The 24,034-nt window shown below is 43.8% G+C and overlaps 1 protein-coding gene across 8 annotated transcripts in view; it reads left to right on the forward strand.

Annotated features, from left to right (window-relative positions):
- CCDC149 (coiled-coil domain containing 149) overlaps nt 1-24,034 on the forward strand; it is a 122,531-nt gene that overhangs the window by 82,558 nt on the left and 15,939 nt on the right. For 3 of the 8 annotated variants that reach the window (XM_086407787.1, XM_086407782.1, XM_086407785.1), the window contains 7 exons: nt 3,189-3,305; nt 4,131-4,303; nt 5,012-5,084; nt 6,279-6,363; nt 8,969-9,113; nt 19,417-19,493; nt 20,851-20,883. In XM_086407787.1, coding sequence (XP_086263913.1) covers nt 3,189-3,305; nt 4,131-4,303; nt 5,012-5,084; nt 6,279-6,363; nt 8,969-9,113; nt 19,417-19,493; nt 20,851-20,883 — 703 coding nt within the window. Of the gene's footprint in view, nt 1-3,188; nt 3,306-4,130; nt 4,304-5,011; nt 5,085-6,278; nt 6,364-8,968; nt 9,114-15,046; nt 15,248-19,416; nt 19,494-20,850; nt 20,976-24,034 lie in introns of those variants that run through there. The other 5 variants (XM_086407788.1, XM_086407784.1, XM_086407786.1 and 2 more) reach the window with 3 other exon arrangements.

A 24,034-nucleotide genomic window follows, 5' to 3' on the forward strand; every position in this document is an offset into this window, starting at 1 on the left:
GTTTTGGGTGCCCAATTAGTGAAAAATATAAACTGAGTTTTGACTTGGGGTAGTAAATAGAAGCAGTAACAGAGTTTGTTTAGATTTTGGTTTCTTGCCTGAATTCCCTACCTCTGACAGTAAGGGTGTCCTTCTACCTTCAGATGCAAGGAGTACACCTTTCGAATGAGAGATTTTTTACATTTATTTTTTAATCTGAATATAATTGCTTTGGGCTTCCCAGATGGCTCAGTGGTAAAGAATCCACCTGCCAAGCAGGAGATATGGGTTTGATCCCAGGGTTGGGAAGATTCCCCTAGAGGAGTGCCTGGCAAACCCACTCCAGTATTCTTGCCTGGAGAATTCTGTGGGCAGAGGAGCCTGGCATGCTACAGTCCATGGGGTTGCAAAAGAGCCAGACCCAACTGAGCAACTAAACAACAACGATACAACACAACAACAACAACATAATTGCTTCACAATGTTGTATTCATTTCTGCTATACAACAATACGAATCAGCTCTACGTATGTCCCCTCCCTCTTGAGCCTCACTCCCACCCCATCCCCATTCCATTGCTCTAGGTCATCACAGAGCACCAGGCTGCATTCCCTGTGCTATACAGCCTCTTCCCACTCGCTCTCTTACACATGGTAGTACATATGTCAACGCTACTCTCACAGTTCTTCCCACCTTTTCCTTCCCACTCTGTGTCTACAAGTCCATTCCACATGAGAGAGATCTTTTCCTGCTCTCAGGGTGATAGAAAGGAGGATCAGAGTCCCTCTTGTTAAGGGCCAAGTGTCCCTCTTGGCCATTTCTTAAGTAACTTTAATTCAAAATAATCAATATGGCATTGAGGCACATTTGGGTGCAGCCTACTCTGGGCCCAACAGTTACAGGCACTCTGGAGAGTAAAAAGCTGGACTGTTGCTGTCGTACTCTTACAGTAAAAGATACTAAGAGAAGTTTAGGCATAAGCCTGAGGTTGCACAGCTCTCAAACTTGGCCCCAGGACACCAGCCCCCAGGCAGGCAGACTCCAGAACCTGTGAGCTATTACCTGGGAGGACAAGAGCAGTCTCCCTGGGGCTTCTGTCCCTGCTCTCATGGCCCCTTTGGGCCCCTTCAGCCAATTGAACGTTGAGTGTCAGACCCAACCAGTGATCCAGCTATCGCCAACTTGGGCCTCACTTCTTAAAAATAAGTGTTTCATCCAGCCCAGCCCTGAGATTTAATAGCCGATATTGTATGCACATTAAACACCAAATGATTGTTAACATGTTTATTGAAGCTTAACAGGCATCCAGTATATAAAAGATGACTCTCTTCTATGGCTGTCAGACCTCAATAAACATGTTTAATAATTAATTGGCATTAAGCAAACATAATTGTGTGATTCTAAATTAAGTGTTCGGCGAAGCGTACTGTGAATGGGAAACCACAGTGGTGTTTTATTACTTAAAGTTCAGGCTGTCAATCTGGCTTTTCACATACAAGGAAAAGCACCCTGCTTTCAAAGCCATGTGGCATGCTGGTTGCCTCATGCCAAAAAAAAAGCCACAGGCCTTCCTGTTCCTAGACTCTTTGATCTGAAAGTGTTTCTTATTTGGTTAGCTGTTTGTCTTTCACTCACTTGGGGTTCTGAAAGTCCTGAGTCAAGAATTTCTGTTTTCACGTTATCAGCTTTCAGGTGAATTAACCAGTTCTGACACAAACTCCATTCTCCCCCAAGTATAGCCAGTGCTTGACACTTGCTGTAGTTACATTCTCTAAAATCCCTCCAAACACTGATTTAGGGAATACGGAACCATTGTTCCTAGGGGAAATAGGAGATTAGGCTCCTCTGAGCCTCTCATCACAACACTTTTGTCACCTGATCAATATGTTTTACACGTTTCTGTTTAACTTTATTTAACTTATATTGTTCATTCTTTACCATTGAACTCACAGCCAATAGCACTGTGACTTGTGCCTGGATGAAACTTATCTAACACACAGATATTCTATGTAAGGCACATCATGACCTCTTGTGCTCAGAAACACCAAACAACACTCCAGCACAGCTCAGGGGGCCTTCTTAAACAGCAAAACAGTGAGAGAAGGTGCAAAAATGTGAGGGAAGAAAAGGGGCACAAATGAGACCATGAAAAGGTCACTTGTTTATAATATGAGCTGAAACAAGAAAGTATAATGATCTTAGCTGGGAACTTTCCTGTGGGACACTTCCCATTGTTTGCAACTCTGCATTTGTTTGCCCATATCCACCTACAAGGGCTTCCCAGGTGGCTCAGAGGTAAAGAATCTGCCTGCCAATGCAACAGATGCAGGTTCGATTCCTGGATTGGGAAGATCCCCTGAAGGAGAAAATGGCAACCCAGTCCAGTATTCTTGCCTGGAAAATCCCATGGACAGAGGAGTCTAGTGGGCTAGGAGTCTAGTGGGAGTCTAGTGTGACTCTAGTCACAGAGTCAGACATGACTTAGTGACTGGGCATGCAAGCATCCACCCATGCAAAAGCACCATGAATGTTGATTCCAAGGCTACAAGTAAATTTGCTTTATGCAGGTATACAAAGATAAAATCCTTGAGTTTTGAAATGAGAATTCCATCAAACATGGCCATCTGTATACTAAGTGCCGTGTATCCTCTGCTAGGCCTTTGTACAAGCTGTTCCACCTGCCTGTAATGTTGTCTGCTGATCCTCATGATGCTGTTGCTCACAATAGTTGCACAATAAATATTTGTGCAGTTCAGCTGACTAGTTTTCAAATAAGGACCCCAAATATATCATAGCCTAAATGTCAAGAATGTGGGAGATTGCCCATCTTAGCAGATTCTTTGCCAACATTGTGTTATCATTTTTTTACACTTTGCTAAGTTTAAAAGAGACCCAGAGTTTTTTCCCTCACTGTGTTAGGGCTACACAGGACATCCATCTTCAGATGCCTAGCCCTGTGTTCCCATTAGCCTTATAGGTGAATGCATGGACATGTGTGTTTAGGCATGCCTGTACAGAATACAATATGAATTTTTTTAATTGAATTAATGATATTGGTAAGAAATTTCTTTGTCTTGTGCCTTTCCCAAGTATTTCTTGAAAAATGTTTTCTTCCAACACTTTCTGCCTAAGTAGGCTTGGGGTTTTGTTTAGATCTATTCATTTTCACTCTCTCTCGCCCTCTTCTTTTCCTACCAATGGAAAATGCAGCTGTTGAGGATGACAATTGCCAAACAGAGGCTGGGAGACGAAGAAATTGGCGTGCGGCACTTTGCAGCCCATGAGCGTGAAGATTTGGTTCAGCAGCTGGAGAGAGCAAAGGAACAGGTTTATCGTCAACATCTGTTAAGAGTTGGGGGTGAGAGTTGGGGGTGTGTTCGCACAGCTGGGCACGACACAGAGAAGAGTAGACTGTGCCCTGTTTCTCCGAGAGTGTGGGGGTGTCTGGGATGTGGTCAGAGGAGGAAGAAGGATACAGTTGGAATGCATTTACTGCCTTCGTTCTCTGCTAAGTTCTCAAGCGATCTCTTCTGTTTTTGGCTTCGAGCAGATCTGCTGTCTTACTTTGGGTGTCATTGTTCTGAACATAGCAAGAAACATCCCCTGTACCCAGGAGAGACAGGGAGCGAACAAACGTGATGAACTGGCCTTAATTTGCAAGTTTCAGCTGAAATACTGAGCAATGCTTTTTAGTCTAAATCTTAACAGGTACCAAGCCCTAGTTAGGGAGCAGCTTAGAGAGCCTCAACTTTGTTTTTCTTCTCTTATTAAGTGATTTTGAAGAACAGAACAAGATTTCTGGGTCTAGAGTGGTTTAAAAAAGTATGTAGTTGTAAGACACTGGCTGCTGTTATCAATGTCTGGATTTGCCCTCTCTGAGCCTCTGGCTTTAGGGCAGGCTGCAGTTGGTAAGCAAGAAGTTCTGTGCTTCCAAGATGCCATGTCTGTCTCATCTTGGATATAGTAAGTGACTGGCTAGAAGCCATCTCCTTGTTTTTAGCTTTCATCATAGTGGCGCTTATGGTTTTATAGAAGGTGGCTGGCATTAATAAGCTCTCTAAAAGTCAGTCAGCAAAATAGACGATTCCCTCTCTAACCCTCAAGCCAGTGTCTGCAGAACTCCTTAAGTAAGGGAGCTTCCTTTGCTTTCAGATTGAGTCTCTGGAGCATGACCTACAGGCTTCTGTGGATGAGCTTCAGGATGTTAAAGAAGAGCGGTCTTCCTACCAGGACAAAGTCGAGAGGCTCAACCAGGAGCTGAACCACATCCTCAGTGGCCATGAAAACCGTATCATTGATGTGGACGCCTTGTGTATGGAGAACAGGCAAGTGCCCAGGCCCTGGCCTGTAGTCATAGGGTGCTTGCCCTCCACTTGCCTGCAGGCTGGGAGTTATTTGCAGCCCTATTTACATTTGATAAAATTGCCTTACAATGAAAGGAAAGTCCCACCTCTAAAGCAATGATATTAATGTCACCCATTAGTTGTAAAAGTACGAAAAGAACAACCAAATGCTCACAAGCTACATACGTGCAGTCTTTGCCTGCCTTCTCTGGTTGGGTGAGAAGGGTAGGGAACGGTGGAAGCTGCTTGTTATTGCTATCAAGAAGACAGAAAAGAATAAGAAAATAAATTGAGGAATTCCCTTAGCTGTTTCTTTTCCTGGAGGCAAATTTCCGTGTCTGAATATGACTAACTTAACAGCGTGTCTGGTGTCGCCTCTTCCTGCTTTGCTTCCCAGTGGAATTCATCTTAATGAGAATTATTTGAAAACTGTGCTGATACCCCTTAGGGGATCTCTGCAGAGGGCTGTTCTGAAGTGAGGTTTAGGTGACTTGGGAATATTTGACCTTCATCGCATCCATTTAAGAAGAGGCCACCAAGATGCACTTTACCTCTTTTGGGTGGAGGAAGGCATTATATGTAAAAGGTGGTTCTTCAGGTGTGTGGTTTTCCTTTTTTCCCCCTTATGTTTGAGTGTATGGTTTTTATTTTGCTCCCAAACTCTTTCTAGTTGTATGTATTCTTTTCCAGGTACCTTCAAGAGAGATTAAAGCAACTTCACGAAGAGGTCAACCTCTTGAAATCTAACATTGCCAAATACAAGGTAGAAGATTCTGACAGTGAGGGTGATGATTCACGATTGTACATCTAAATGTCATTCTATTTTAATTCTCTTTTATGTGCCAAAGATATTCTAGTGCTTGCCTGCCCTCCAGATAGTGCAGTAAGAATGCTTAAACTGAGGCACCAGTGAGAATTAAGCCCCCAAGCAGCAAACACAACAGAAACAGGTTTTGCAAGAGCTCCTTCTATCACCTGGACAGGGCACACTGAGACCAGCAGAATCTGGCTGCAACCACTTTACAGCCTCGGTCCATATGAAACTGAATTTCCTCTCCAGCTTTTCTGTACGGTGTTTTGTGATCAGATGCTTTGTCTCCTAATCATCCATAAGAAAATGATTTCTGAGCGATGAGGAAACAATGATCGGGAAATCACAATCTAAACGATAATGTTCATGTCACACTGAGAGGACGGAATGTTTAAATTCTCCCCACTGTTATTTAGTCTAATTCCAGCACCATCAGTTAGATAATATCTATTTCTGCAGATGTTAGTTGTAAGTGTTATAATTAGCAAAATCTCCTGGGTGTCTCTGCTTTGAAACTAGATTGACTTCTCTTCCTGAGGGTGAAGGTTTACAGCCGTCTAGATGCTGGGGAGAGCCGGCTCATTTTCCTGACTTTTGACGTTTGCTTTATTCTCGGAAGTCTCTATGCTGTCCTTCCTTTTCCATTCTGTGGGGGCCAGGCTTGAGTTTATACCCATCTATATATACACATAGCTCTGAACATTGTATAATTAATACGTAATTTAAAAAACTTGTGTATGCATTCACTTAACATCATTTATTCAGTTCTTCCACGAAAGTTAAACCCAGCCTCTATCTCATGTCTGTTCAGAAGGGGTTTCCATAACTAGTGACTTCACACATTAGACTGAGTTCTTGTTTCAGATTTGATTTAATTTAACGCATATGCATTGAGTATCTTCTATATATAGGAGGATGTAATTGCTGTAATTATGCTGGGCACCAACTGAAAAAAAAACTCTTTACCAGGTCCGTAAAAATCAGAACTCTTTGGCAAGGACTCTGAATTTTGAAAGTCAGGCCAGCATTTAGAGTTTGCAAAGAGTTCTTGTGTGCTGGAGGGGAGGATGCATCTACCGGAATTAGGTATTTTTCCTTTATTGGCTTTTCTGACAGAGGTTTTTGTTTTCTCCCAATGCTGCTTAGAATGCTCTTGAGAGACGGAAAAACTCAAAAGGCCAGAACAAATCCAGCAGCAGTGCTCTGACTGGAGTCCTGTCTGCAAAGCAAGGTAAGGTCATTTTCTGGGAGGGACCATGTATGATTACAGAATGCTGGTGCTGTGGGTCCACATCTCAGTTTGTGAATTAGGAACCAAAATGATCCTTAGAGTGTGCATGCATGCATACTAAGTTACTTCAGTTGTGTCCGACTCAGTGCAACCCCAGGGACTATAGCCCACTAGGCTCTTTCTGTCCATGTTGATTCTCCAGGTAAGAATACTGCCTGGAGGGCATGGGTTGCCATGCCCTCCTTCAGGGAATCTCCCCGACCCAGAGTTCAAACCTGTGTCTCTTACATCTCCTGTATTGGCAGGTGGATTCTTTATCACCAGCACCACTTGGGAAGCCCAATCCTTAGAGTGGTCACCCCCAAACCTCCCCCTGCATCATCATTGCCTGGAGGGCTTATTAAAACACAGATCACAGGGCCCGGCCTGAGAGTTTCCAATTTAGTGGGCCTAGGGTAAGCCCAGAAAGTGTGCATTTCTAAAAAGTTCCCAGCTGATGCAATGCTGGTTTGGGTACCCTGCTTGGAGAGCTGCTGCAATGAAGGTTCCTCCAATAACTGAGCCCCATTTGCATCTATTCATCTAACTGTACTCTCCTTTCTGGGTTGTTTTCCCTTCTGTAATCACCAGGTCAGCATCCCCAAGTGTCTATTCCATCCTCATTGAATTTCTCCTTTTTGTGGCCTCTGAGATCAGACTAGAAAAGTCTCCTAGCTACTGAAATCATTTTATCATGGCACGCATGCCTTTTTTCAAAGAAGTTTTTATTGATTGCAATCTTGTTCCTCCTTCTTGTCGATTCCGATGAAAAATAATGATCTTCCATGAACAGTCAGGGGAATAAATAGCAGAGCGCTTGCTTCTGACACTTAATATTTGGGGATTCAGTTTTAAACATGAGCCTCAAGTGGGCCGTGCTGGGCTGGCCTGTTTTGGGCTTGTTGGCAACGCAGACCAGCAAGGATCACGTGGTAGTCCTCATAAGAGCTATGGTGAATTAAAAAAAAAATGTGCTGAATCCAGCCTGCCTAAGCAACTCCTTTTTTTCCCCCTCAACTAGAAAAGACACCCTAGAATTATTTTTAAAGAGAAGACTACAGTATTCTATAGAAATGTGGAGTAGCCCATCTAAGTACAGCTGTGTATACCCTTGATAGCCAAACATCTCTGAATGTTGAGACCCAGTCCTGTCACTGTTGTGGGGAATGCCAGCCAAGCTCAAGCACACTGGCAGAGCAGTCAGCCAGCCAAAACTTTCTAGAGAACCATTTGGCAGTCTGTTACAAAAAGCCTTAAACCAATCCCCTTTGAGCCGATAAGAAATGATTACAGACATATGTAAACACTTAGCTTTAAGAAAGTTCTTCTTCATTAATGATAAGGAAAAAAAACATTGAAAACAACATAAATGTCCAGCATAATTAAATAAATTTCCGGTCCCTGATAGCTCAGTTGGTAAAGAATCTGCCTGCAATGCAGGAGACCCAAATTCAATTCCCAGGGGAAGGTCTGTTGGAGAAGGCATAGGCTACCCACTCCAGTATTCTTGGGCTTCCTGGTGGCTCAGCTGGTAAAGAATCCGCCTGCAATCTGGGAGACCTGGGTTTGATCCTTGGGTTGGGAAGATCCCCTGGAGAAGGGAAAGGCTACCTACTCCAGTATTCTTGCCTGGAGAATTCCATGGACAGAGGAGCCTGGCAGGCTACAGTCCATGGGGTCACAAAGAGTTGAACACATCTAAGCACGCATATGCACCACAGCCCAGTTCTCAGCATAATGCTAGGCATATAACAGGCAGATAAGAAAGAGTGAAGAAGGGTGGCTGAATGAATAGACCTCAAAGAAGGTAACTTTCAGCTAATGGTTTTAATCCATCAGCACCTTGCTTTTTTGTCCATGAAATGGGAATAAATAACATTTTCCAGGTTCTTTTTAAAATTTGAAGTCTCGAATTAGTATGAGCATTTTGAAGTATAAAATACTAGAAAAATACAAAAGATTATTACCTTTTTTTAACCATTTATCATTTATTTATTATTATTATTATTTTTACTTTACAATATTGTATTGGTTTTGCCATACATCAACATGAATCTGCCATGGGTGTACACATGTTCCTCATCCTGAACCCCCCTCCCACCACCCTCCCCATACCATCCCTCTGGGTCATCCCAGTGCACCAGCCCCAAGCATCCTGTATCCTGCATCGAACCTGGACTGGCGATTCGTTTCTTATATGATATTATACATGTTTCAATGCCATTCTCCCAAATCATCCCACCCTCTCCCTCTCCCACGAAGTCCAAAAGACTGTTCTATACATCTGTGTCTCTTTTGCTCTCTCACATACAGGGTTATAGATTATTACCTTTTAAAAAAATGTTGCAAAAGTCCACAAGGACTCCTCCTTTCTGTTTAATTCTCACACTGATTTTTATTTCATTTTACTTTTGACACTTGAAGTGGATTCTTCAATTACAACACAGTAGCACATAGAAGTCAGGAATTGATCCCAGCTTCGTTGTCCAGGAAGAAGTAACATTGGTTTGCATTTGATCATTCCAGAAGGATTTAAGACTGAGATGTAATTTTATATCCCTCCTAGTTCAGGATCTGTTATCTGAGGATCACGGGTGCAGTCTCCCAGCTACTCCACAGTCCATTTCTGATCTGAAATCTCTGGCAACAGCCCTGTTGGAGACGATCCATGAGAAAAACATGGTCATCCAGCACCAGAGGCAGACCAACAAGTAGGTGGCCAGACCCTGGGGTGCAGGGTGGGCAGGAGATCGGTGGGACGATGGCTGTCAGCAGGAACCAGGTGGCAACCAGGTGGGCTGCAAGCCTTAAGGGAAGGAGAGGAGAACCCTCAAATCTAGAGGGAAGCTTACCTGGATCAACAAGGAGAGAATACCGGCTATTCCTCACTGAATGCTTAGTCTGAGCCACTCACCAAGCCATGCATGTTGCCTGGCTGATTTTGATGGTATACGTGCCTGGGGAACTTAACCTTAACTTAATCTCCAGTCTCCTCTAGGGAACTCACCTCCTCATGCCGTTTTAACCTCATGGCACGGCTTTCTGGGGCTCTGAGAGTAGAAACACCAAAGCATCAACTTACAAGCCTATGGGGCCTGGAACGGAGTCTCATGCCATTTTTGCAAATCAGCAAAAAAAAAAAAAAAGACGGTGAAAAGGAATAATATCTAAGAGAGCATGTCTTCTTCTGTTACTATAAACATGTTAACTACATTGGACAAAATCAAGCAAGTTAAAGTGGCATGTAGAGATGACAGAAGCAAAATTGGAAGTGTTCAGAGAATGGTGAATAAACCATAAATCAATGCAACAAACGTTGCAAATAGAGCCAGCTTCGAGGACCAGCGACTCATGCAGTCACACACAGCCCAGTGTTCAGAAGGTCCCTGCACTTGGTCTAATGCTCTGCAGTCACCATCTTCAAATTCTTGATCGTTTTTTAACAAGAGGGCCCCGAAGTTTCATTTTGCACTGGGCCCTGCAAATTACGTAGCTAGTCCTGCTTTTATGACCTACACGTGGAAGCAAAATTAAAGTGTGCCGTGTAGGAGCAGCTTCCCAAAGACTGGGCTTCCAGCAAGAACAGGGAGCAGTCAGGGAACTGGGGGCCTGGTGAGGTGGGGGTTTGCAAGGGGAGAGGCAACTGTGAAATGATGGAGAGTATTGTAAAAACAAAATAGCAAAAAGAGAGGCTGGGAGTGAAGGGAAGATAGCACAGGAGATTAAGATATATATAAAAGAAGGTGGAGAGCAGTGGAGGGAGTCTGGGCAATCTCAGAGGGATGACAAGGGTGATTTATTGACAGAAGGTTTTTTAAAATTCTTTTAAAAGAAATATTAACCAAGGACTGAAACAGCCAGATGCTAAAATGGAGATGCTCCTCAGGGGAGGACGAAGAAATGGGGATCTCCTCAAATAGGTACAAGGTCTGTTTTATTCCGCAGCTGGTAGTGGTCCCAGGAGCCTTCTCTGTCCTCGCCAACTCCCTATAAAGCATCCACAGAGGCCCTTTCAAACCTCCTCGGGTCTTCTCAGCCCTCATTTGTTCTCAGCAGGTAGCCTCAGCTTCTCTTTTACTGAGAAAACAAAGCCTGCCTATCAAGAGCCTGGAGGCTCACTGCTCCCCAGTGTCTTCCACCCTCTCCCTCTGGTCTCTGGGAAACACACTGACCCACTGACCTACTGGTCCTTACCCTGCTCCCTCCTCTGGGGGCTGGCTCTCCTGTGAGCTCCTCTTTCAAACTTTTCAATTTCTGCCCCTCCTGCTGCATCTGCATTTTCACCCAGAAACTTTCCAGATCTTTTTAAACATCCACCCCAAAAGGGTTCCATTCACCTCCAATCTTTGTGAACAAGAGGCCATCTTTATTTCTTCATCAACCACCTCCCAAATGTGTGTTCTAGGGGAGGGGAACACCTATGGTATAATTACCTGAAGGGGGTGATTGTTTAGAAATGCAGATTTGGGGGCGTTCTGGAAGGAATGTCGGGATTCTGAATTTTAGCAGGTGTCCAGTGATGCCAGGGACAGGCTTGAATACCTCCCAAGACCTCTTCTGAATTTTCCATAGCAATCTTCCTTTGAGGGTCACCAGTACCCCAGACCTCACTTTGTGAGTCTCTTTCTTCTATAATTTCTCTTCATCCCAGTTCCCATCTTGAAAACCATCTTCTTGGATTCCTTCTGCTCTCTCTGCTGCCTCGTTCCCTCTCCCTTCTCCTCTTCCTCCTTCCACCCTAGGCTTCTTCCTCCTCTTCCTCTCTTCTCTGATCTTCCATCTTCTTACCCCTACTCAGGGGACCTGTCTTTGCTTCCTGTTCTTTACAGACTTCCTAGAACTCTTGGCACCTTGCCATCAAGAGCAAGACCCACATTTCTAGCCGCTCAGTTGACAGTTTCTCCTGAATTTCAGCTCTTCAAATTCAATGAGTCTAGAGTCTGGAGCACCCATTCCTTAGTATGTTTTCAGATCAGATCAGATCAGATCAGATCAGTCGCTCAGTCGTGTCCAACTCTTTGCGACCCCATGAATTGCAGCACACCAGGCCTCCCTGTCCATCACCAGCTCCCAGAGTTCACTCAGACTCATGTCCATCGAGTCAGTGATGCCATCCAGCCATCTCATCCTCTGTCGTCCCCTTCTCCTCTTGCCCCCAATCGCTCCCAGCATCAGAGTCTTTTCCAATGAGTCAACTCTTCCCATGAGGTGGCCAGAATACTGGAGTTTCAGCTTTAGCGTCACTCCTTCCAAAGAAATCCCAAGGCTGATCTCCTTCAGAATGGACTGGTTGGATCTCCTTGCAGTCCAAGGGACTCTCAAGAGTCTTCTCCAACACCACAGTTCAAAAGCATCAATTCTTCGGCGCTCAGCCTTCTTCACAGTCCAACCCTCACATCCATACATGACCACAGGAAAAACCATAGCCTTGACTAGACGAACCTTTGTTGGCAAAGTAATGTCTCTGCTTTTCAATATGCTATCTAGGTTGGTCATAACTTTCCTTCCAAGGAGTAAGCATCTCTTAATTTCATGGCTGCAGTCACCATCTGTAGTGATTTTGGAGCCCAGAAAAATAAAGTCTGACACTGTTTTCACTGTTTCCCCATCTATTTGCCATGAAGTGATGGGACCTGATGCCCTGATCTTCGTTTTCTGAATGTTGAGCTTTAAGCCAACTTTTTCACTCTCCACTTTCACTTTCATCAAGAGGCTTTTTAGTTCCTCTTCACTTTCTGCCATAAGGGTGGTGTCATCTGCATATCTGAGGTTATTGATATTTCTCCCGGCAATCTTGATTCCAGCTTGTGTTTCTTCCAGTCCAGCGTTTCTCATGATGTATTCTGTATAGAAGTTAAATAAGCAGGGTGACAATATACAGCCTTGACGTACTCCTTTTCCTATTTGGAACCAGTCTGTTGTTCCATGTCCAGTTCTAACTGTTGCTTCCTGACCTGCATACAAATTTGTTTTAATATATGTTTTAATAAAACATAATAGTATGTTTTAATGTACTTTAAAATGCTTGTGCCCTTTGACCCAAAGGGTCAGTTTCTAGAAATTTATCTGAAAGAAACAAATCAGAACAATACTCTTAAGATTTATCCATGAGGTGGTTCACTGTAGATTCATTTATAAGAGTGAAAATGAGTGGAAACAACCAGAATATTTTTAAATTGGAGAATAGTACCGTGTGTACACGCTAAGTCGCTTCAGTCGTGTCCAGCTCTTTGTGACCCTGTGGACCTTAGCCCGCTAGGCTCCTCTGTCCATGGAATTTTACAGGCAAGGATACTGGAGTGGACTGCCATGCCCTCCTCCAGGAGATCTTCCAGACCCAAGGATCGAAGCTGCATTTCCTGTGGCTCCTGCATTGCAGGTGAATTCTTTACTGCTGGGCCACAAGGGAAGCCCTGGAGAATGGTTAAGGTTATAGTAAATCCATAAGGCAGAATATTACACAGCCCCTTAAAGTGTGACTTGAAGAATATTTAACACGTTCTGGCCACCATCCTAATGCCTAGGTTTGACGAACTTCCACATTACTTGGGTTGCAGCTGTCCCAAGGCCAGAATGTTCATCCATTTTGGTCACCATCCTCTCTAGAACGTTGGACAGCGCTAGGCCCACAATGGGTGCTTACAATTATTTGATAATGAATAGATGATTGACTTAGTCTAACCCTTTATTCCTCTTCCCTTAATACTCATGTGCAAATGGGCATTAAGTTTTATGATTTTCATGCATGCATTCGTCTACTCAATATATATTTCCTGAATGCTTGCCAGGGCCCTTCTGTGTTCATCTCCTACCTGTTCCCTCTGCCTGTTCCCCACCAGACCATTCATTATCTTGTCCTTAGGAAGATCATCCCATGAACCCTTGATCCTCAGACCCCCGCCTGCCTCCTCTGCTGTTTACCTGGGCACACTACCTGCCGACCTTGGTGCTGATCACAATGCAAGCCTCCACCAAAAAGCCCAGCTGAGTCCCACCACCTGCTAAACTCAATGATCCCAAGCTGCTGGCTGACACTCCCATCTCTTGTGATGGACTGATTTCCTAATACATGCCCACCATACCCCACTGCAACCACACACATCTCCAGGTTTCAAGGACCCTTGCTTTCTATTGAGAAAGATAGACGTTTTCATTTTGCAGGCTTTGTTTCTTTAACACACCTTTTTGTTTTTAACGGTTATTTAATCATTTTGAGGAGAAGGCGATGGCACCCCACTCCAGTACTCTGGCCTGGAGAATCCCATGGATGGAGAAGCCTGGTAGGCTGCAGTCCATGGGGTCGCTAAGAGTCGGGCATGACTGGGCGACTTCACTTTCACTTTTCACTTTCATGCAGTGGAGAAGGAAATGGCAACCCACTCCAGTGTTCTTGCCTGGAGAATCCCAGGGATGGGGGAGCCTGGTGGGCTGCCGTCTATGGGGTCACAAAGAGTCGGACACGACTGAAGCAACTTAGCAGCAGCAGCAGCAGCAGCAATCATTTTGAACCATCTGATTCACATTTTAAAAGGTTAAACAACAGCATATCTCCAAACCATTGTCTCTCAGCCACCCAATCCACCTTCCTGGAAGAAACCACCGTTCCTCATTTTTTATGTGTCCTTGCCAAGGATACGTATATAAGCAAATGTATAATATAATACATTTATATAGACACACATAAATACTCATATATTTTATATACATATAGATTTTCTTTTGTCTCTCTCCCTTTTTATCTTTTTACAAATGGTAGCTAGCATTCATCAAAAAAGTTTTTTTCACTGTCTTCCACCTTGCTTTTTTCTCATTACAATAGATCTTGAAGATTGCCTCATATCAGTACATAAAGTACCTAATGTGCCATTTTTAATACTTTGAGGGTCTTAAGTTTCATACTTTCAATAAGTGTTTTATTTGGGGGTATGTGAAAAAAACAAATTATATAACAGATGGAGGGGGGCTAAGAATAAAATGTGAATTTGGTCTGCTTGCTCTTATCCCCCTTGATTTAGCCTTTTGTAACTAAAATTTTAAAATGGCTTTGTTGAGGTGGAGCATTAGCAGTAGGAATGGATGCCGGTGTCTGTTCTGTAAGAGCGTGTGCCCCCTACTGGGTTTCCGCTGCCTGGCACTACACCCTCTACCCCTTGCCCATCCCCACCCTCCTCTCCCTTAATGCTGCTGCTGCTGCTGCTGCTGCTAAGTCGCTTCAGTCGTGTCCGACTCTGTACGAACCCATAGACAACAGCCCACCAGGCTCCCCCGTCCCTGGGATTCTCCAGGCAAGAACACTGGAGTGGGTTGCCATTTCCTTCTCCAATGCATGAAAGTGAAAAGTGAAAGTGAAGCTGCTCAGTCGTGCCTTACTCTTAGCGACCCCATGGACTGCTGCCTACCAGGCTCCTCTGTCCATGGGATTTTCCAGGTAAGAGTACTGGAGTAGGGTGCCATTGCCTTCTCCTCCCTTAACGCTAAGAAGGCCCAATGGGAGCCAGCTTGACAAACTGATGAATAAACCTAGGACTTTATAATTGGAGAGAATATTCAATTAATAAGCATTTTGCTTGAGGTACTTGTTGCGAGTTTGCAGCTGTCTAGCTATTGTTAAAGAAGGGATGGGGTTCGTGTGTCTTATAAACAGGTTAATGATGAAGAGGCAAATATTAAGAGCATGTCTCATGGAACACGACCTTCAGTTCTCCAGCCTTTTCCAACCAGCCCTCGCTCTGCCGGTGGTGGGGTGGTGGCAACAGTGGTTTATACGTGAGGACATCCTGGCCTTTCACCACCCTCTGTGCTTTGCCTAAAACTCTTCACTGCTCTCTCCCTTACCTGGACAATGGTAAGTAGCCTGGAAGTTCAAGATCTTGGAAGCAGCAGGAGCTGTCCTGGATCAGAGCAAAGATTCAAAAGAAGATCTCGTGGGGTGAAGGTGGGGGGCGAGGTTATCTGCAGTTTGTGTGGGGCCACTGCCAGCTCTTCCTCTTTTAGGGATCAGGCTCCCCCCAAGACCCTCATTCAGGATTCCTGCTTCCCATGTTGTCCAGAGAGAGAGGACAGGGCAAAGTGGTGGCTAGTTCCTGAGTTAGTTCTGTCTTTTGCAGATCCCCTGTGGGCTCCCCTGGTGGCTCAGAGATGGTAAAGAATCTGCCTGCAATGCAGGAGACCTGGGTTCAATCCCTGGGTCAAGAAGATCTCCTGGAGAAGGGAATGGCTCCCCACTCCAGTATTCTTGCCTGAAGAATTCCATGGACAGAGGGGCCTGGCAGGCTACAGTCCAGGGGGTCACAAAGAGTTGGACACGACTGAGCGACTAACACACACAGTGTTTTACTATCAGAAACTACTACTGAAAATCCTATCTAGAAGCCCAGTGTCTTGAAGTTTTTTCTAGGCTATCAGGTAGACATATGCTAAAATTTTCCCTATTCTAAAACAAGCCACAGCTAAATAAAAACTTTATTTTAAACACCACCCCCCTGCCCCACCCCGCATCTTACAAAGAAAAAAAATCCTCTCTCAAGCCTGTTTATGCCTCAAGCTACTACCCTGACTGTCTCCTTGGATTCCCTGCTAAACTACATGAAGAGTCATCTATATTCACCGCTTCAGCTTTCTCATAGGCTGCTTTTCCAACCCTGTCACTTGGGTTCTGGATTTCACCCCTTTGTCTGTCTTGTAACAGCTCTCTCAAGGGTCGGGCACATCTCAGCGGCCTTTTTCATCCTGTGTGACCACCTCCTAGAATAAGATGATACAGACCATGCCACCTGACCTGGAACCCTCTCTCCCTTCCCCATATGGCCCTGGTGCCAGGTGGTGCCTGTTCCCTTTCCACCTGTTCCTCTGGTCCCTTCTTGCTTTACGCAGGTGACACTGTGGTCCCCAGTTCTCCTGACTTCTCTCTTTCCGTTGGGGAGTAGACCTGCCCCCAGCATACACTCTCATCCTTGCACTCCTGGATCTTCCTGTCTCCCAGAGACGTCCATCTGTCTCCTCAGGTATCCCAAGGTCACCTCCTCCCCTGCCTCCTTCTTATGACTCTTCCTTTGGCTTCCTACATCCCCACTGGCTCTTGTGGGATATAGCTTCTCATCTTTGTTCCTTACAGCCTCAATAATTGTTGGATTGGTTGAACTTCACTGAACGGACCCTGTTTTTACTTCTACTTTCTCGATCTGTGTGTCCTGCCAGCTATGAAGGCTCTAATAAGCCTCTCCTCTCCCTGGGCTGTGTTACATCACATTCAGTGGACCACCTGCTATATCTGTTCAGTGTGAAGCCAACTAGAAGACCATGTGTCATTTGAAGGATCTTGAGTTATATTTTGCAGGTCCAGCTGTGGCTGCATCCATATTTCAGTTATGCATAGTTTTAAAGAGAACTTGCTTTAGGCATGTGAATGCTGGTTTTCTAGTGTCGTGAGGGTGTTATTGGTTAAGAACATGAACTTGGGAGGCAAAGGTTAATCTACCTGAGGCATAGGTTAAAAATCCATGCTCATCACCAGCTGAGTCCAGCATGTGGTTTTAGTTACGCTGACTAATTTCTATGCCTCTGTTTTCTAATGGGAGTAGAGGGTGCTGGGTGAGAACACTGGGGGGTGGGAAAAGACATAGATTTAGGATGAGCTGTGTGTCCTTAGACAAACTGCTTGACCTCTCTGTTAGGGCCCACATATATAAAAGGAGGATAAAAATACAGTCTACACTGCAGAGTTTTGTCAGGTCAGAGAAGAAAGTGTACTTTTGGTAGATGTTTGGCATGCACTCTGACTCAGACCTGGGATTCAGGAAAGATTAATTGCTATTTGTGTTAACCATAGAATAGTTGTTATTGTTATTGATGATGTTATTGTTGCCATTACTACTACCACAACTTCTACTGGGTCCATTTTACTACCTCCAGCCCTGCATCAGATGCCTGTGTCAGACTAAAGAAAAAAAGCAGTCAGCACCGACAAACTAAGGCAAGGTCCCTGAGAGTAGATTGTTCCAGACGCCAGCAAATTCACGTTTCTGGGAGACGTGGCTGCGTTATCCAGGAACATCAGAAAAAATACAACCAAATGTCTCTTCACCACGCCTTTGAGCGTTGCCCTGACGGCATCTTTCATTGTACACAGAAGAGTTAAGCCTTATCTTTTGTTTCCAAGAAGCAGCCACATACAGATGATCTGATCATTCTAAGAAGCAGGCATCAGCTTGAACACCAATGTGATTGCATCTCAAACCCATCAGCTGGTGAAAAGGGAGCTCAGATCAGAAGGTCTGAGCAAAATATTGAAAGCGAGATTACGAAGAAAGGTGTTTATTGAGGGGTCAGAGACATGAAAGCCGAATAGACCCAACAAATGGAGTGAAAATTGAAAGTAATTGATAAAGACTATGCAGAATTTAAGACTTAAGGAAAAGAAGAAAAGAAAAAAGCTCTAAGTACCTAGATGAACAAAACCACATAGAGTCACGTCAAAGAGTTTTCTGTGAACTCAAAGGGAATATTAATTAAGAGTCTGCAAGTCAATTCAGGTAAAATAAGGATGCATTAGAAGCAATACACATATATGCAGATATATACATATTCAGATCTTGGTATGTATGTGGGTGTGTGCATCTATGTCTAGAATATAAAGAAGTATAGAAGAACAATTCTGGTATTCTGGTTTCTCCTGCTGAAAGACTTTGAAACATTGTTATTAAGGTGATTTCCACATCATTTTAGCACAGCAGTGCCAAGAAAATCCCCCAAAGATAAAGACTGGTTTTTCAATTTCCAGGCCAATGAAAAGCGATTAAGTTTCAGATGACTATCACATCATTTCCCAACTATATTTAATTTTGTGTAGAGTGAAGGAGGGGAAATATGTGGCCACATTTAGGTCTCTTCATGCATAGAGATAAAGTTTGGCTTCTAAGTAACCAGAGTAATCTGTTAAAATACACATTCAAGATGTTATACATCATAGTGAATCAGAATAGTCATCCTGGAAAGCAGTGTAATTATTTTAGTGATTCTATAATTTCTGAAAGTTTTTCAAATGTGTATTTTTCAATTCCAGAGATCATTACAAGCTATGAAAAATGCATTTATTTAATGAAATATATTTATTGAGCACCTACTACTACCAGGCATTATGCTAGATATCAAGGATATGGCCGTTCGTAAGTCATAGGTTAGGTCTAAGAAGGTGGGTATTATTTTATTGACTCGAAGTAACATCACCAAGCATGTTCTTTCATCTTATTTGTTCGACTTGGTTGCTTCTAAAACTCAGATCCACCCTCAAAGAATCAAGTTGTGACACTTGTAAGAGTATTCAAAATTAAGTGTCATCTTTAGCCATGCTCCTCCTGCTGCTGCTGCTAAGTCGCCTCAGTCGTGTCTGACTCTGTGCGACCCCAGAGACGGCAGCCCACCAGGCTCCCCTGTCCCTGGGATTCTCCAGGCAAGAACACTGGAGTGGGTTGCCATTTCCTTCTCCAATGTATGAAACTGAAAAGTGAAAGTGAAGTCGCTCAGTCATGTCCGACTCTTTGTGACCCCATGGACTGCAGCCTACCAGGCTCCTTCATCTATGGGATTTTCCAGGCAAGAGTACTGGATTGGGGTGCCATTGCCTTCTCTGCTTTAGCCATGAGGAATTCCCAAATAGAAATGATGTAAGATGCCTGGGTAATGATAGAATCATTGTTTGTCTTCCCAGCTACCTTTGTGGGAGAAGATTCACTTGAATGGCAACACTTTAGTAAGGTTTAAATCACTTTAAATCATTCACTTTATATTTTTATATGTACTTGCAGTAGAGTCTGTGTATGTTTAGCACGTGGGTGCGTGCTCACACACACACACAAACACATACACCACTGTTTTTAGCACGTGTCTTCAGTCTCAAAACATTTTCTCTCTACTAGTGCATCACCAGCCTTCCCAGAGAGCCTGCTCACAGCTCTAAGAGCTGATGAGACAGATGCTTATTGATCTGTCTTTTGCCATTTTTCTCCCCTTTTCCAGAATCCTAGGGAATCGGGTGGCTGAACTGGAGAAAAAATTAAGAACTCTGGAAGTTTCTGGTTTGTGGAGTCTCCCAGGTAAGTAGAACTTTATAAAAACTTCTTTTTTTGAAAATTTGCAGAGCAGACTTTACCTTTTTAACGTTCTTTTATTTGAAGATTATTGCTGAGATGTCTATAAGTGTTTGAAACTTAAAAGCCATGATTTTGGAGGAAATCAGAAAAAACCTAATAAATATACAAAGTGAACTATGAAGTTTGCTAATCTAAATTCTGAAATTGTCATTGTATATGTCTGTATGTATGTTATTTTTAACTTTTGTGAGTATGGTAAATTGCTTCATTTTTTCCCTGTAGGTGTCTTATAGAGATGTGTTCAGTTTAATCATCACCCCTTAAAAGGAATATAAGAACTCACAAAAATTTATTCTATTTAATCATTCGTTCTAAAAATGAATGTACGAACTTACAAAGACGTATTCAATTTAATCATCAGTCTTAAAATTGAATATAAGAACAAACAATTGTTCTAACCCAAATGCGCTTTACAACCTTCTTCCCTCTTCCCTCATTCCATTTGCTACATAGCTTGAAAATAAAAATTTCTGCTGTAGATTTTTTTTCCGCAGTGGTGCCGGGTGTGAAGAAACTGATGTTTCACATTAATTAGCTATATTTATCCCATTTGTCTCGGTAAAATACCCCCCTTCATGAGACCCCCGTCAGCTTTCTTCTTTCTCTTTACATTCTCCAGAAACTTGTATTTATCATTTTCTACCACCTCCTCTTTCCCTGGAAGCAACTTTGTACATATATTTTTAGTTACTTAACCTTTCTGCACAAACCCTTCTCTACCCTTGAATCATATCCGTTGCTTCCTTGTAATGTATGAGAAATGAACATTGCCACAGGGACATGGACAAAACCACATGTTTTCTTAATGTAAATCTGAATAGCCGCCTCAGGTTGCCTGGAAGTGTATTTCATAAATTGCAATTTTTAGTAGAGATTCCTTGAACTTGATGTCAGAAGACCTAACAGACCTAATTAGTGCCAAGTGCCATCCTGGGGATTTGAATGATCCATTTTGCACAAGAATCTTTTGATGCAGTTAAAACCTTATCTCTTTTGAAGGCCTTTCTTTTATTGCATTGAATTTCAACACAGTCAGGCAAATTTATCGTTTATTTGTGCAGTCGGATTGCTATTTCTGTGCATGTTCTAGCGTTTGGATTTTTTTTTTCTCTCCAAATGACTTAGTGAGATTTCACAATGTTTTATTTCTACAACTTATGTAAAAAGATGGAAGTCAAATAAATGAAAGAATGCTGAGAATTTCCTATCTCTGCTGTTGTTTGGTCTAGGTTAGAATGGCTATTATGCAATAACAATTGTTTCTTTCCTTTTTTTTTTTTTTTCCTCCTGCTGCCTGAAGGCCTGAGCTACAATGTTTCCATAGGATTTGGGAGTATGTTCTTTTTGAAATATCTGTGTTTGTGGCTAATAGCAGTGCATTAATGTCATCCCTGCATGTAAATAAATAGAAATGCATTCTCTTTGTATCCTTGCACTTTTCTGATTAGAATAGTCAATTGAAATAGAGAATTCAATTAGCACAAAGCAAATATTAAATGGTAGCATTTGCTTGGAGGGCAGCGACTGAATGAATTTTATGCCCCAGCCTGTTTGTTCTAATCTCTGGCCTCCACGTGGGTACAAAGTGGGAGGACAAGAAGAAAAGAACGGCAGTTCCCCCAATCTGACACGGTTTATGTGACTGTGGTAGCACTGCCCTGATGCAGTAATAAAGGATGTTACAATGAGGCATCACCTCACTATCATTTTCAAACCATGTGGGGGGAGAGGGGCCTCTTTCCTGCAAATCAGACCAGTCCCTTCTATCTGCTCATCATTGTATGGTCTCCATTTGAGCTCTAATAGGCAAGCAAGCGGAGAAGGCAATGGCACCCCACTCCAGAAAATCCCATGGACGGAGGAGCCTGGAAGGCTGCAGTCCATGGGGTCGCTGAGGGTCGGACACTACTCAGCAACTTCACTTTCACTTTTCACTTTCATGCATTGGAGAGGGAAATGGCAACCCACTCCAGTGTTCTTGCCTGGAGAATCCCAGGGACGGGGGAGCCTGGTGGGCTGCCGTCTATGGGGTCGCACAGAGTTGGACACGACTGAAGTGACTTAGCAGCAGCAGCAGCAGCAGCCAAGCAAGAGGAAGTATGTTATTTTTTTTCTTCTCTTCCTCCTTCCTCCTCTTACTTCCTCCACTTCCTTTTTCTCTTCTTCTTCCACTTTTCTCTTCTTCCTCTTCCTCTTTCGCTAAGTAAGGGAATATTTACTATTTTAGCCAAGTAGAGGGGATTGAGACCCAGTGGTTTCAGAGAATTGCTAGCTCTCAGTTATTTACCAGTCTTGAAAGGATCTGTGTCTCCTCTAAGAGATCAGTCCATAACATGTTGATACTTTCTGAGTATCATCTTTGTGAATTCAGTCCTGTACCAGGTGTTCTAGACATGCCCCTCGCCCCCTCCAAGAATCAACAGTCCCACTGCTGCTGCTGCTGCTAAGTTGCGTCAGTCGTGTCCGACTGTGTGTGACCCTATGGACAGCAGCCCGCCAGGCTCCGCTGTCCACAGGATTCTCTAGGCAAGAATACTGGAGTGGGTAGGAAAGTGCGATGAATATGCATCATGCAGTGAAAGGAAAACACAAAATGATACAGAAGTGTCAGTGAGGTGATAAAGATGTTAGTATGTGAGGGAATAATGTGACAAGTCATTGAATACTGGACCTGGAATGACAGTTGAGAGCAAAAAGTTCAAGGATGACAAATACTTGGTATATATTACACAGCATCATTTCCGTGCCAGTGGCAGACATAGCTAATCAATCACATCGCCCTTCCTTGATAATCTCACATGTGGCCCTCAAAAGAGTCTTTTACATTGGCTTTCCAGGAAGCTACCTCCTGGTCAGAGTTGACATGTGAGAGAAAACCTTCTTCCCTTTCATGAACTAGTCTGATCCCCTCATTTTAAGGAAACAGAAATTTCCATAAGGAAACAGAAATTCAAGAAGTTGGGTAATACCTAAGGCCACAGAAGCTGAACTCAGGTGTTCAGATCTTCATTTCAGTGCTCCATCTGCCCAGGGAAAGTACAGTTCAGGAAAGAGAGACATAGAAGGCAGGGGGCTGGCAGATAGTAGAGTGAGGGAGGGTAGGGAGTGTAGATCAAATCAGCTGGGAACTGGTTCTCAAAGCAAGCTGAATTGGAGAAGAAAGATTCAGAAGCTGGAACAATCTCTCCCAAGACTCTAAAGGACCGTGGTGAAGAAGCCCACCTCTCATGACTATAAGGCAGAATTTCTCTTGGCCTTGGAGCATGCTCTTTTTCTTTGACTCTCTTCTCCCTCCCTCCTCACTCTCTCAGCCAACAATATTCAGCTCTTGGTGGTGTTGGATAGAGTTGGGGCAAATGTGTGATCTTGCCGGGAAGCAGGCAAGTCTGACAGATGTCACAGCCCATGTGGAGAAATCATCTGGAAAGCAGCAAGTCCTCCAGACTGTTTAACAGTCCCTGAGAGGTGGGGGAGACACAGGGCTCTGTAGAGAAAGCCACAGGGTGGGCTGGTTGGCCTTGCTCTTCAGGAAGGAATGGCCCTCCACTCTCCCCAGCCCCCCATCTGTCAGCCTTCTTCTCCCGGCAGTTTGCTGGCATCTGCGAGTGAGAATGATGCTTGGAGGGGGCAGGGGAGGGGGCAGGCACTGAGAGAAGGCTTCCTGGATGTGCTTCTGCTCCGAAAAGAAACACTGAAAGCCGGGAAAAAGTCTGGCAAGAGCAGAGCCTGGCTCTTTGAGCTTTTTATTTGAATTCTGTATTTTCCACTCTCAACATCAGTCTGGGGAGGAAAATGTGCATTCTGAAAGTAACTGGCACATTTTGGAGAAAGGAAGGAGTGCTGTTGCGTTATAGGGAATCAGGAGGGCTTCTGGAAACTCAAACACCAGTTAACAGAAGGGCCTGTGTAACCTGCGTTGATTGTGGTTTGAATCTAGTTTGTGGATCGTCCACACCCCATTCCCCAGTCCCAAGGACCAAAATGGAGCTGGGAGACAGCAGACCATCAGATTAGAGTTCAACATAGTCAATACAGAGAGAGCCTGGGCTTAGAAACAACAGAACTGAGAGCCTTCTAAGGAGGGTCTTTGAATTCTTCAAATGTTTTGCAAAAACCAATCTTGACATTTTACCATCAGATAAGGAAGTAATCTTTGCAGGTGGGGATTTTGGAAGGTGTTTATCTTCTCCTCCAACCCCTACTTTGATTAGATACGGATTAATTTATGGACAAATGGTGGTTTCTGTTTCCCATGTCTGCATGCCTGTTGCTCAGATTCTTGCAGAAGTTTAGGGCTTCCCAAGTGGCTCAGTGGTAAAGAATCTACCTGCCTATATAGGAGATGCAATAGATGCAGGTTTGATTCTTGGGCTGAGAAGATTCCTTGGAGGAGGCATGGCAACTCACTCCAGTATTCTTGCCTGGAGAACTCCATGGACAGAAAAGCCTGGTAGGCTATAGTCTGTGGAGTCGCAAAGAGTCAG

Source organism: Bos grunniens, chromosome 6 (assembly GCF_055505025.1).
Source record: "Bos grunniens cultivar Pamir isolate PY7600 chromosome 6, Bosgru_T2T1.0, whole genome shotgun sequence".
In the NCBI taxonomy this organism is placed as follows: Eukaryota; Metazoa; Chordata; class Mammalia; order Artiodactyla; family Bovidae; genus Bos; species Bos grunniens.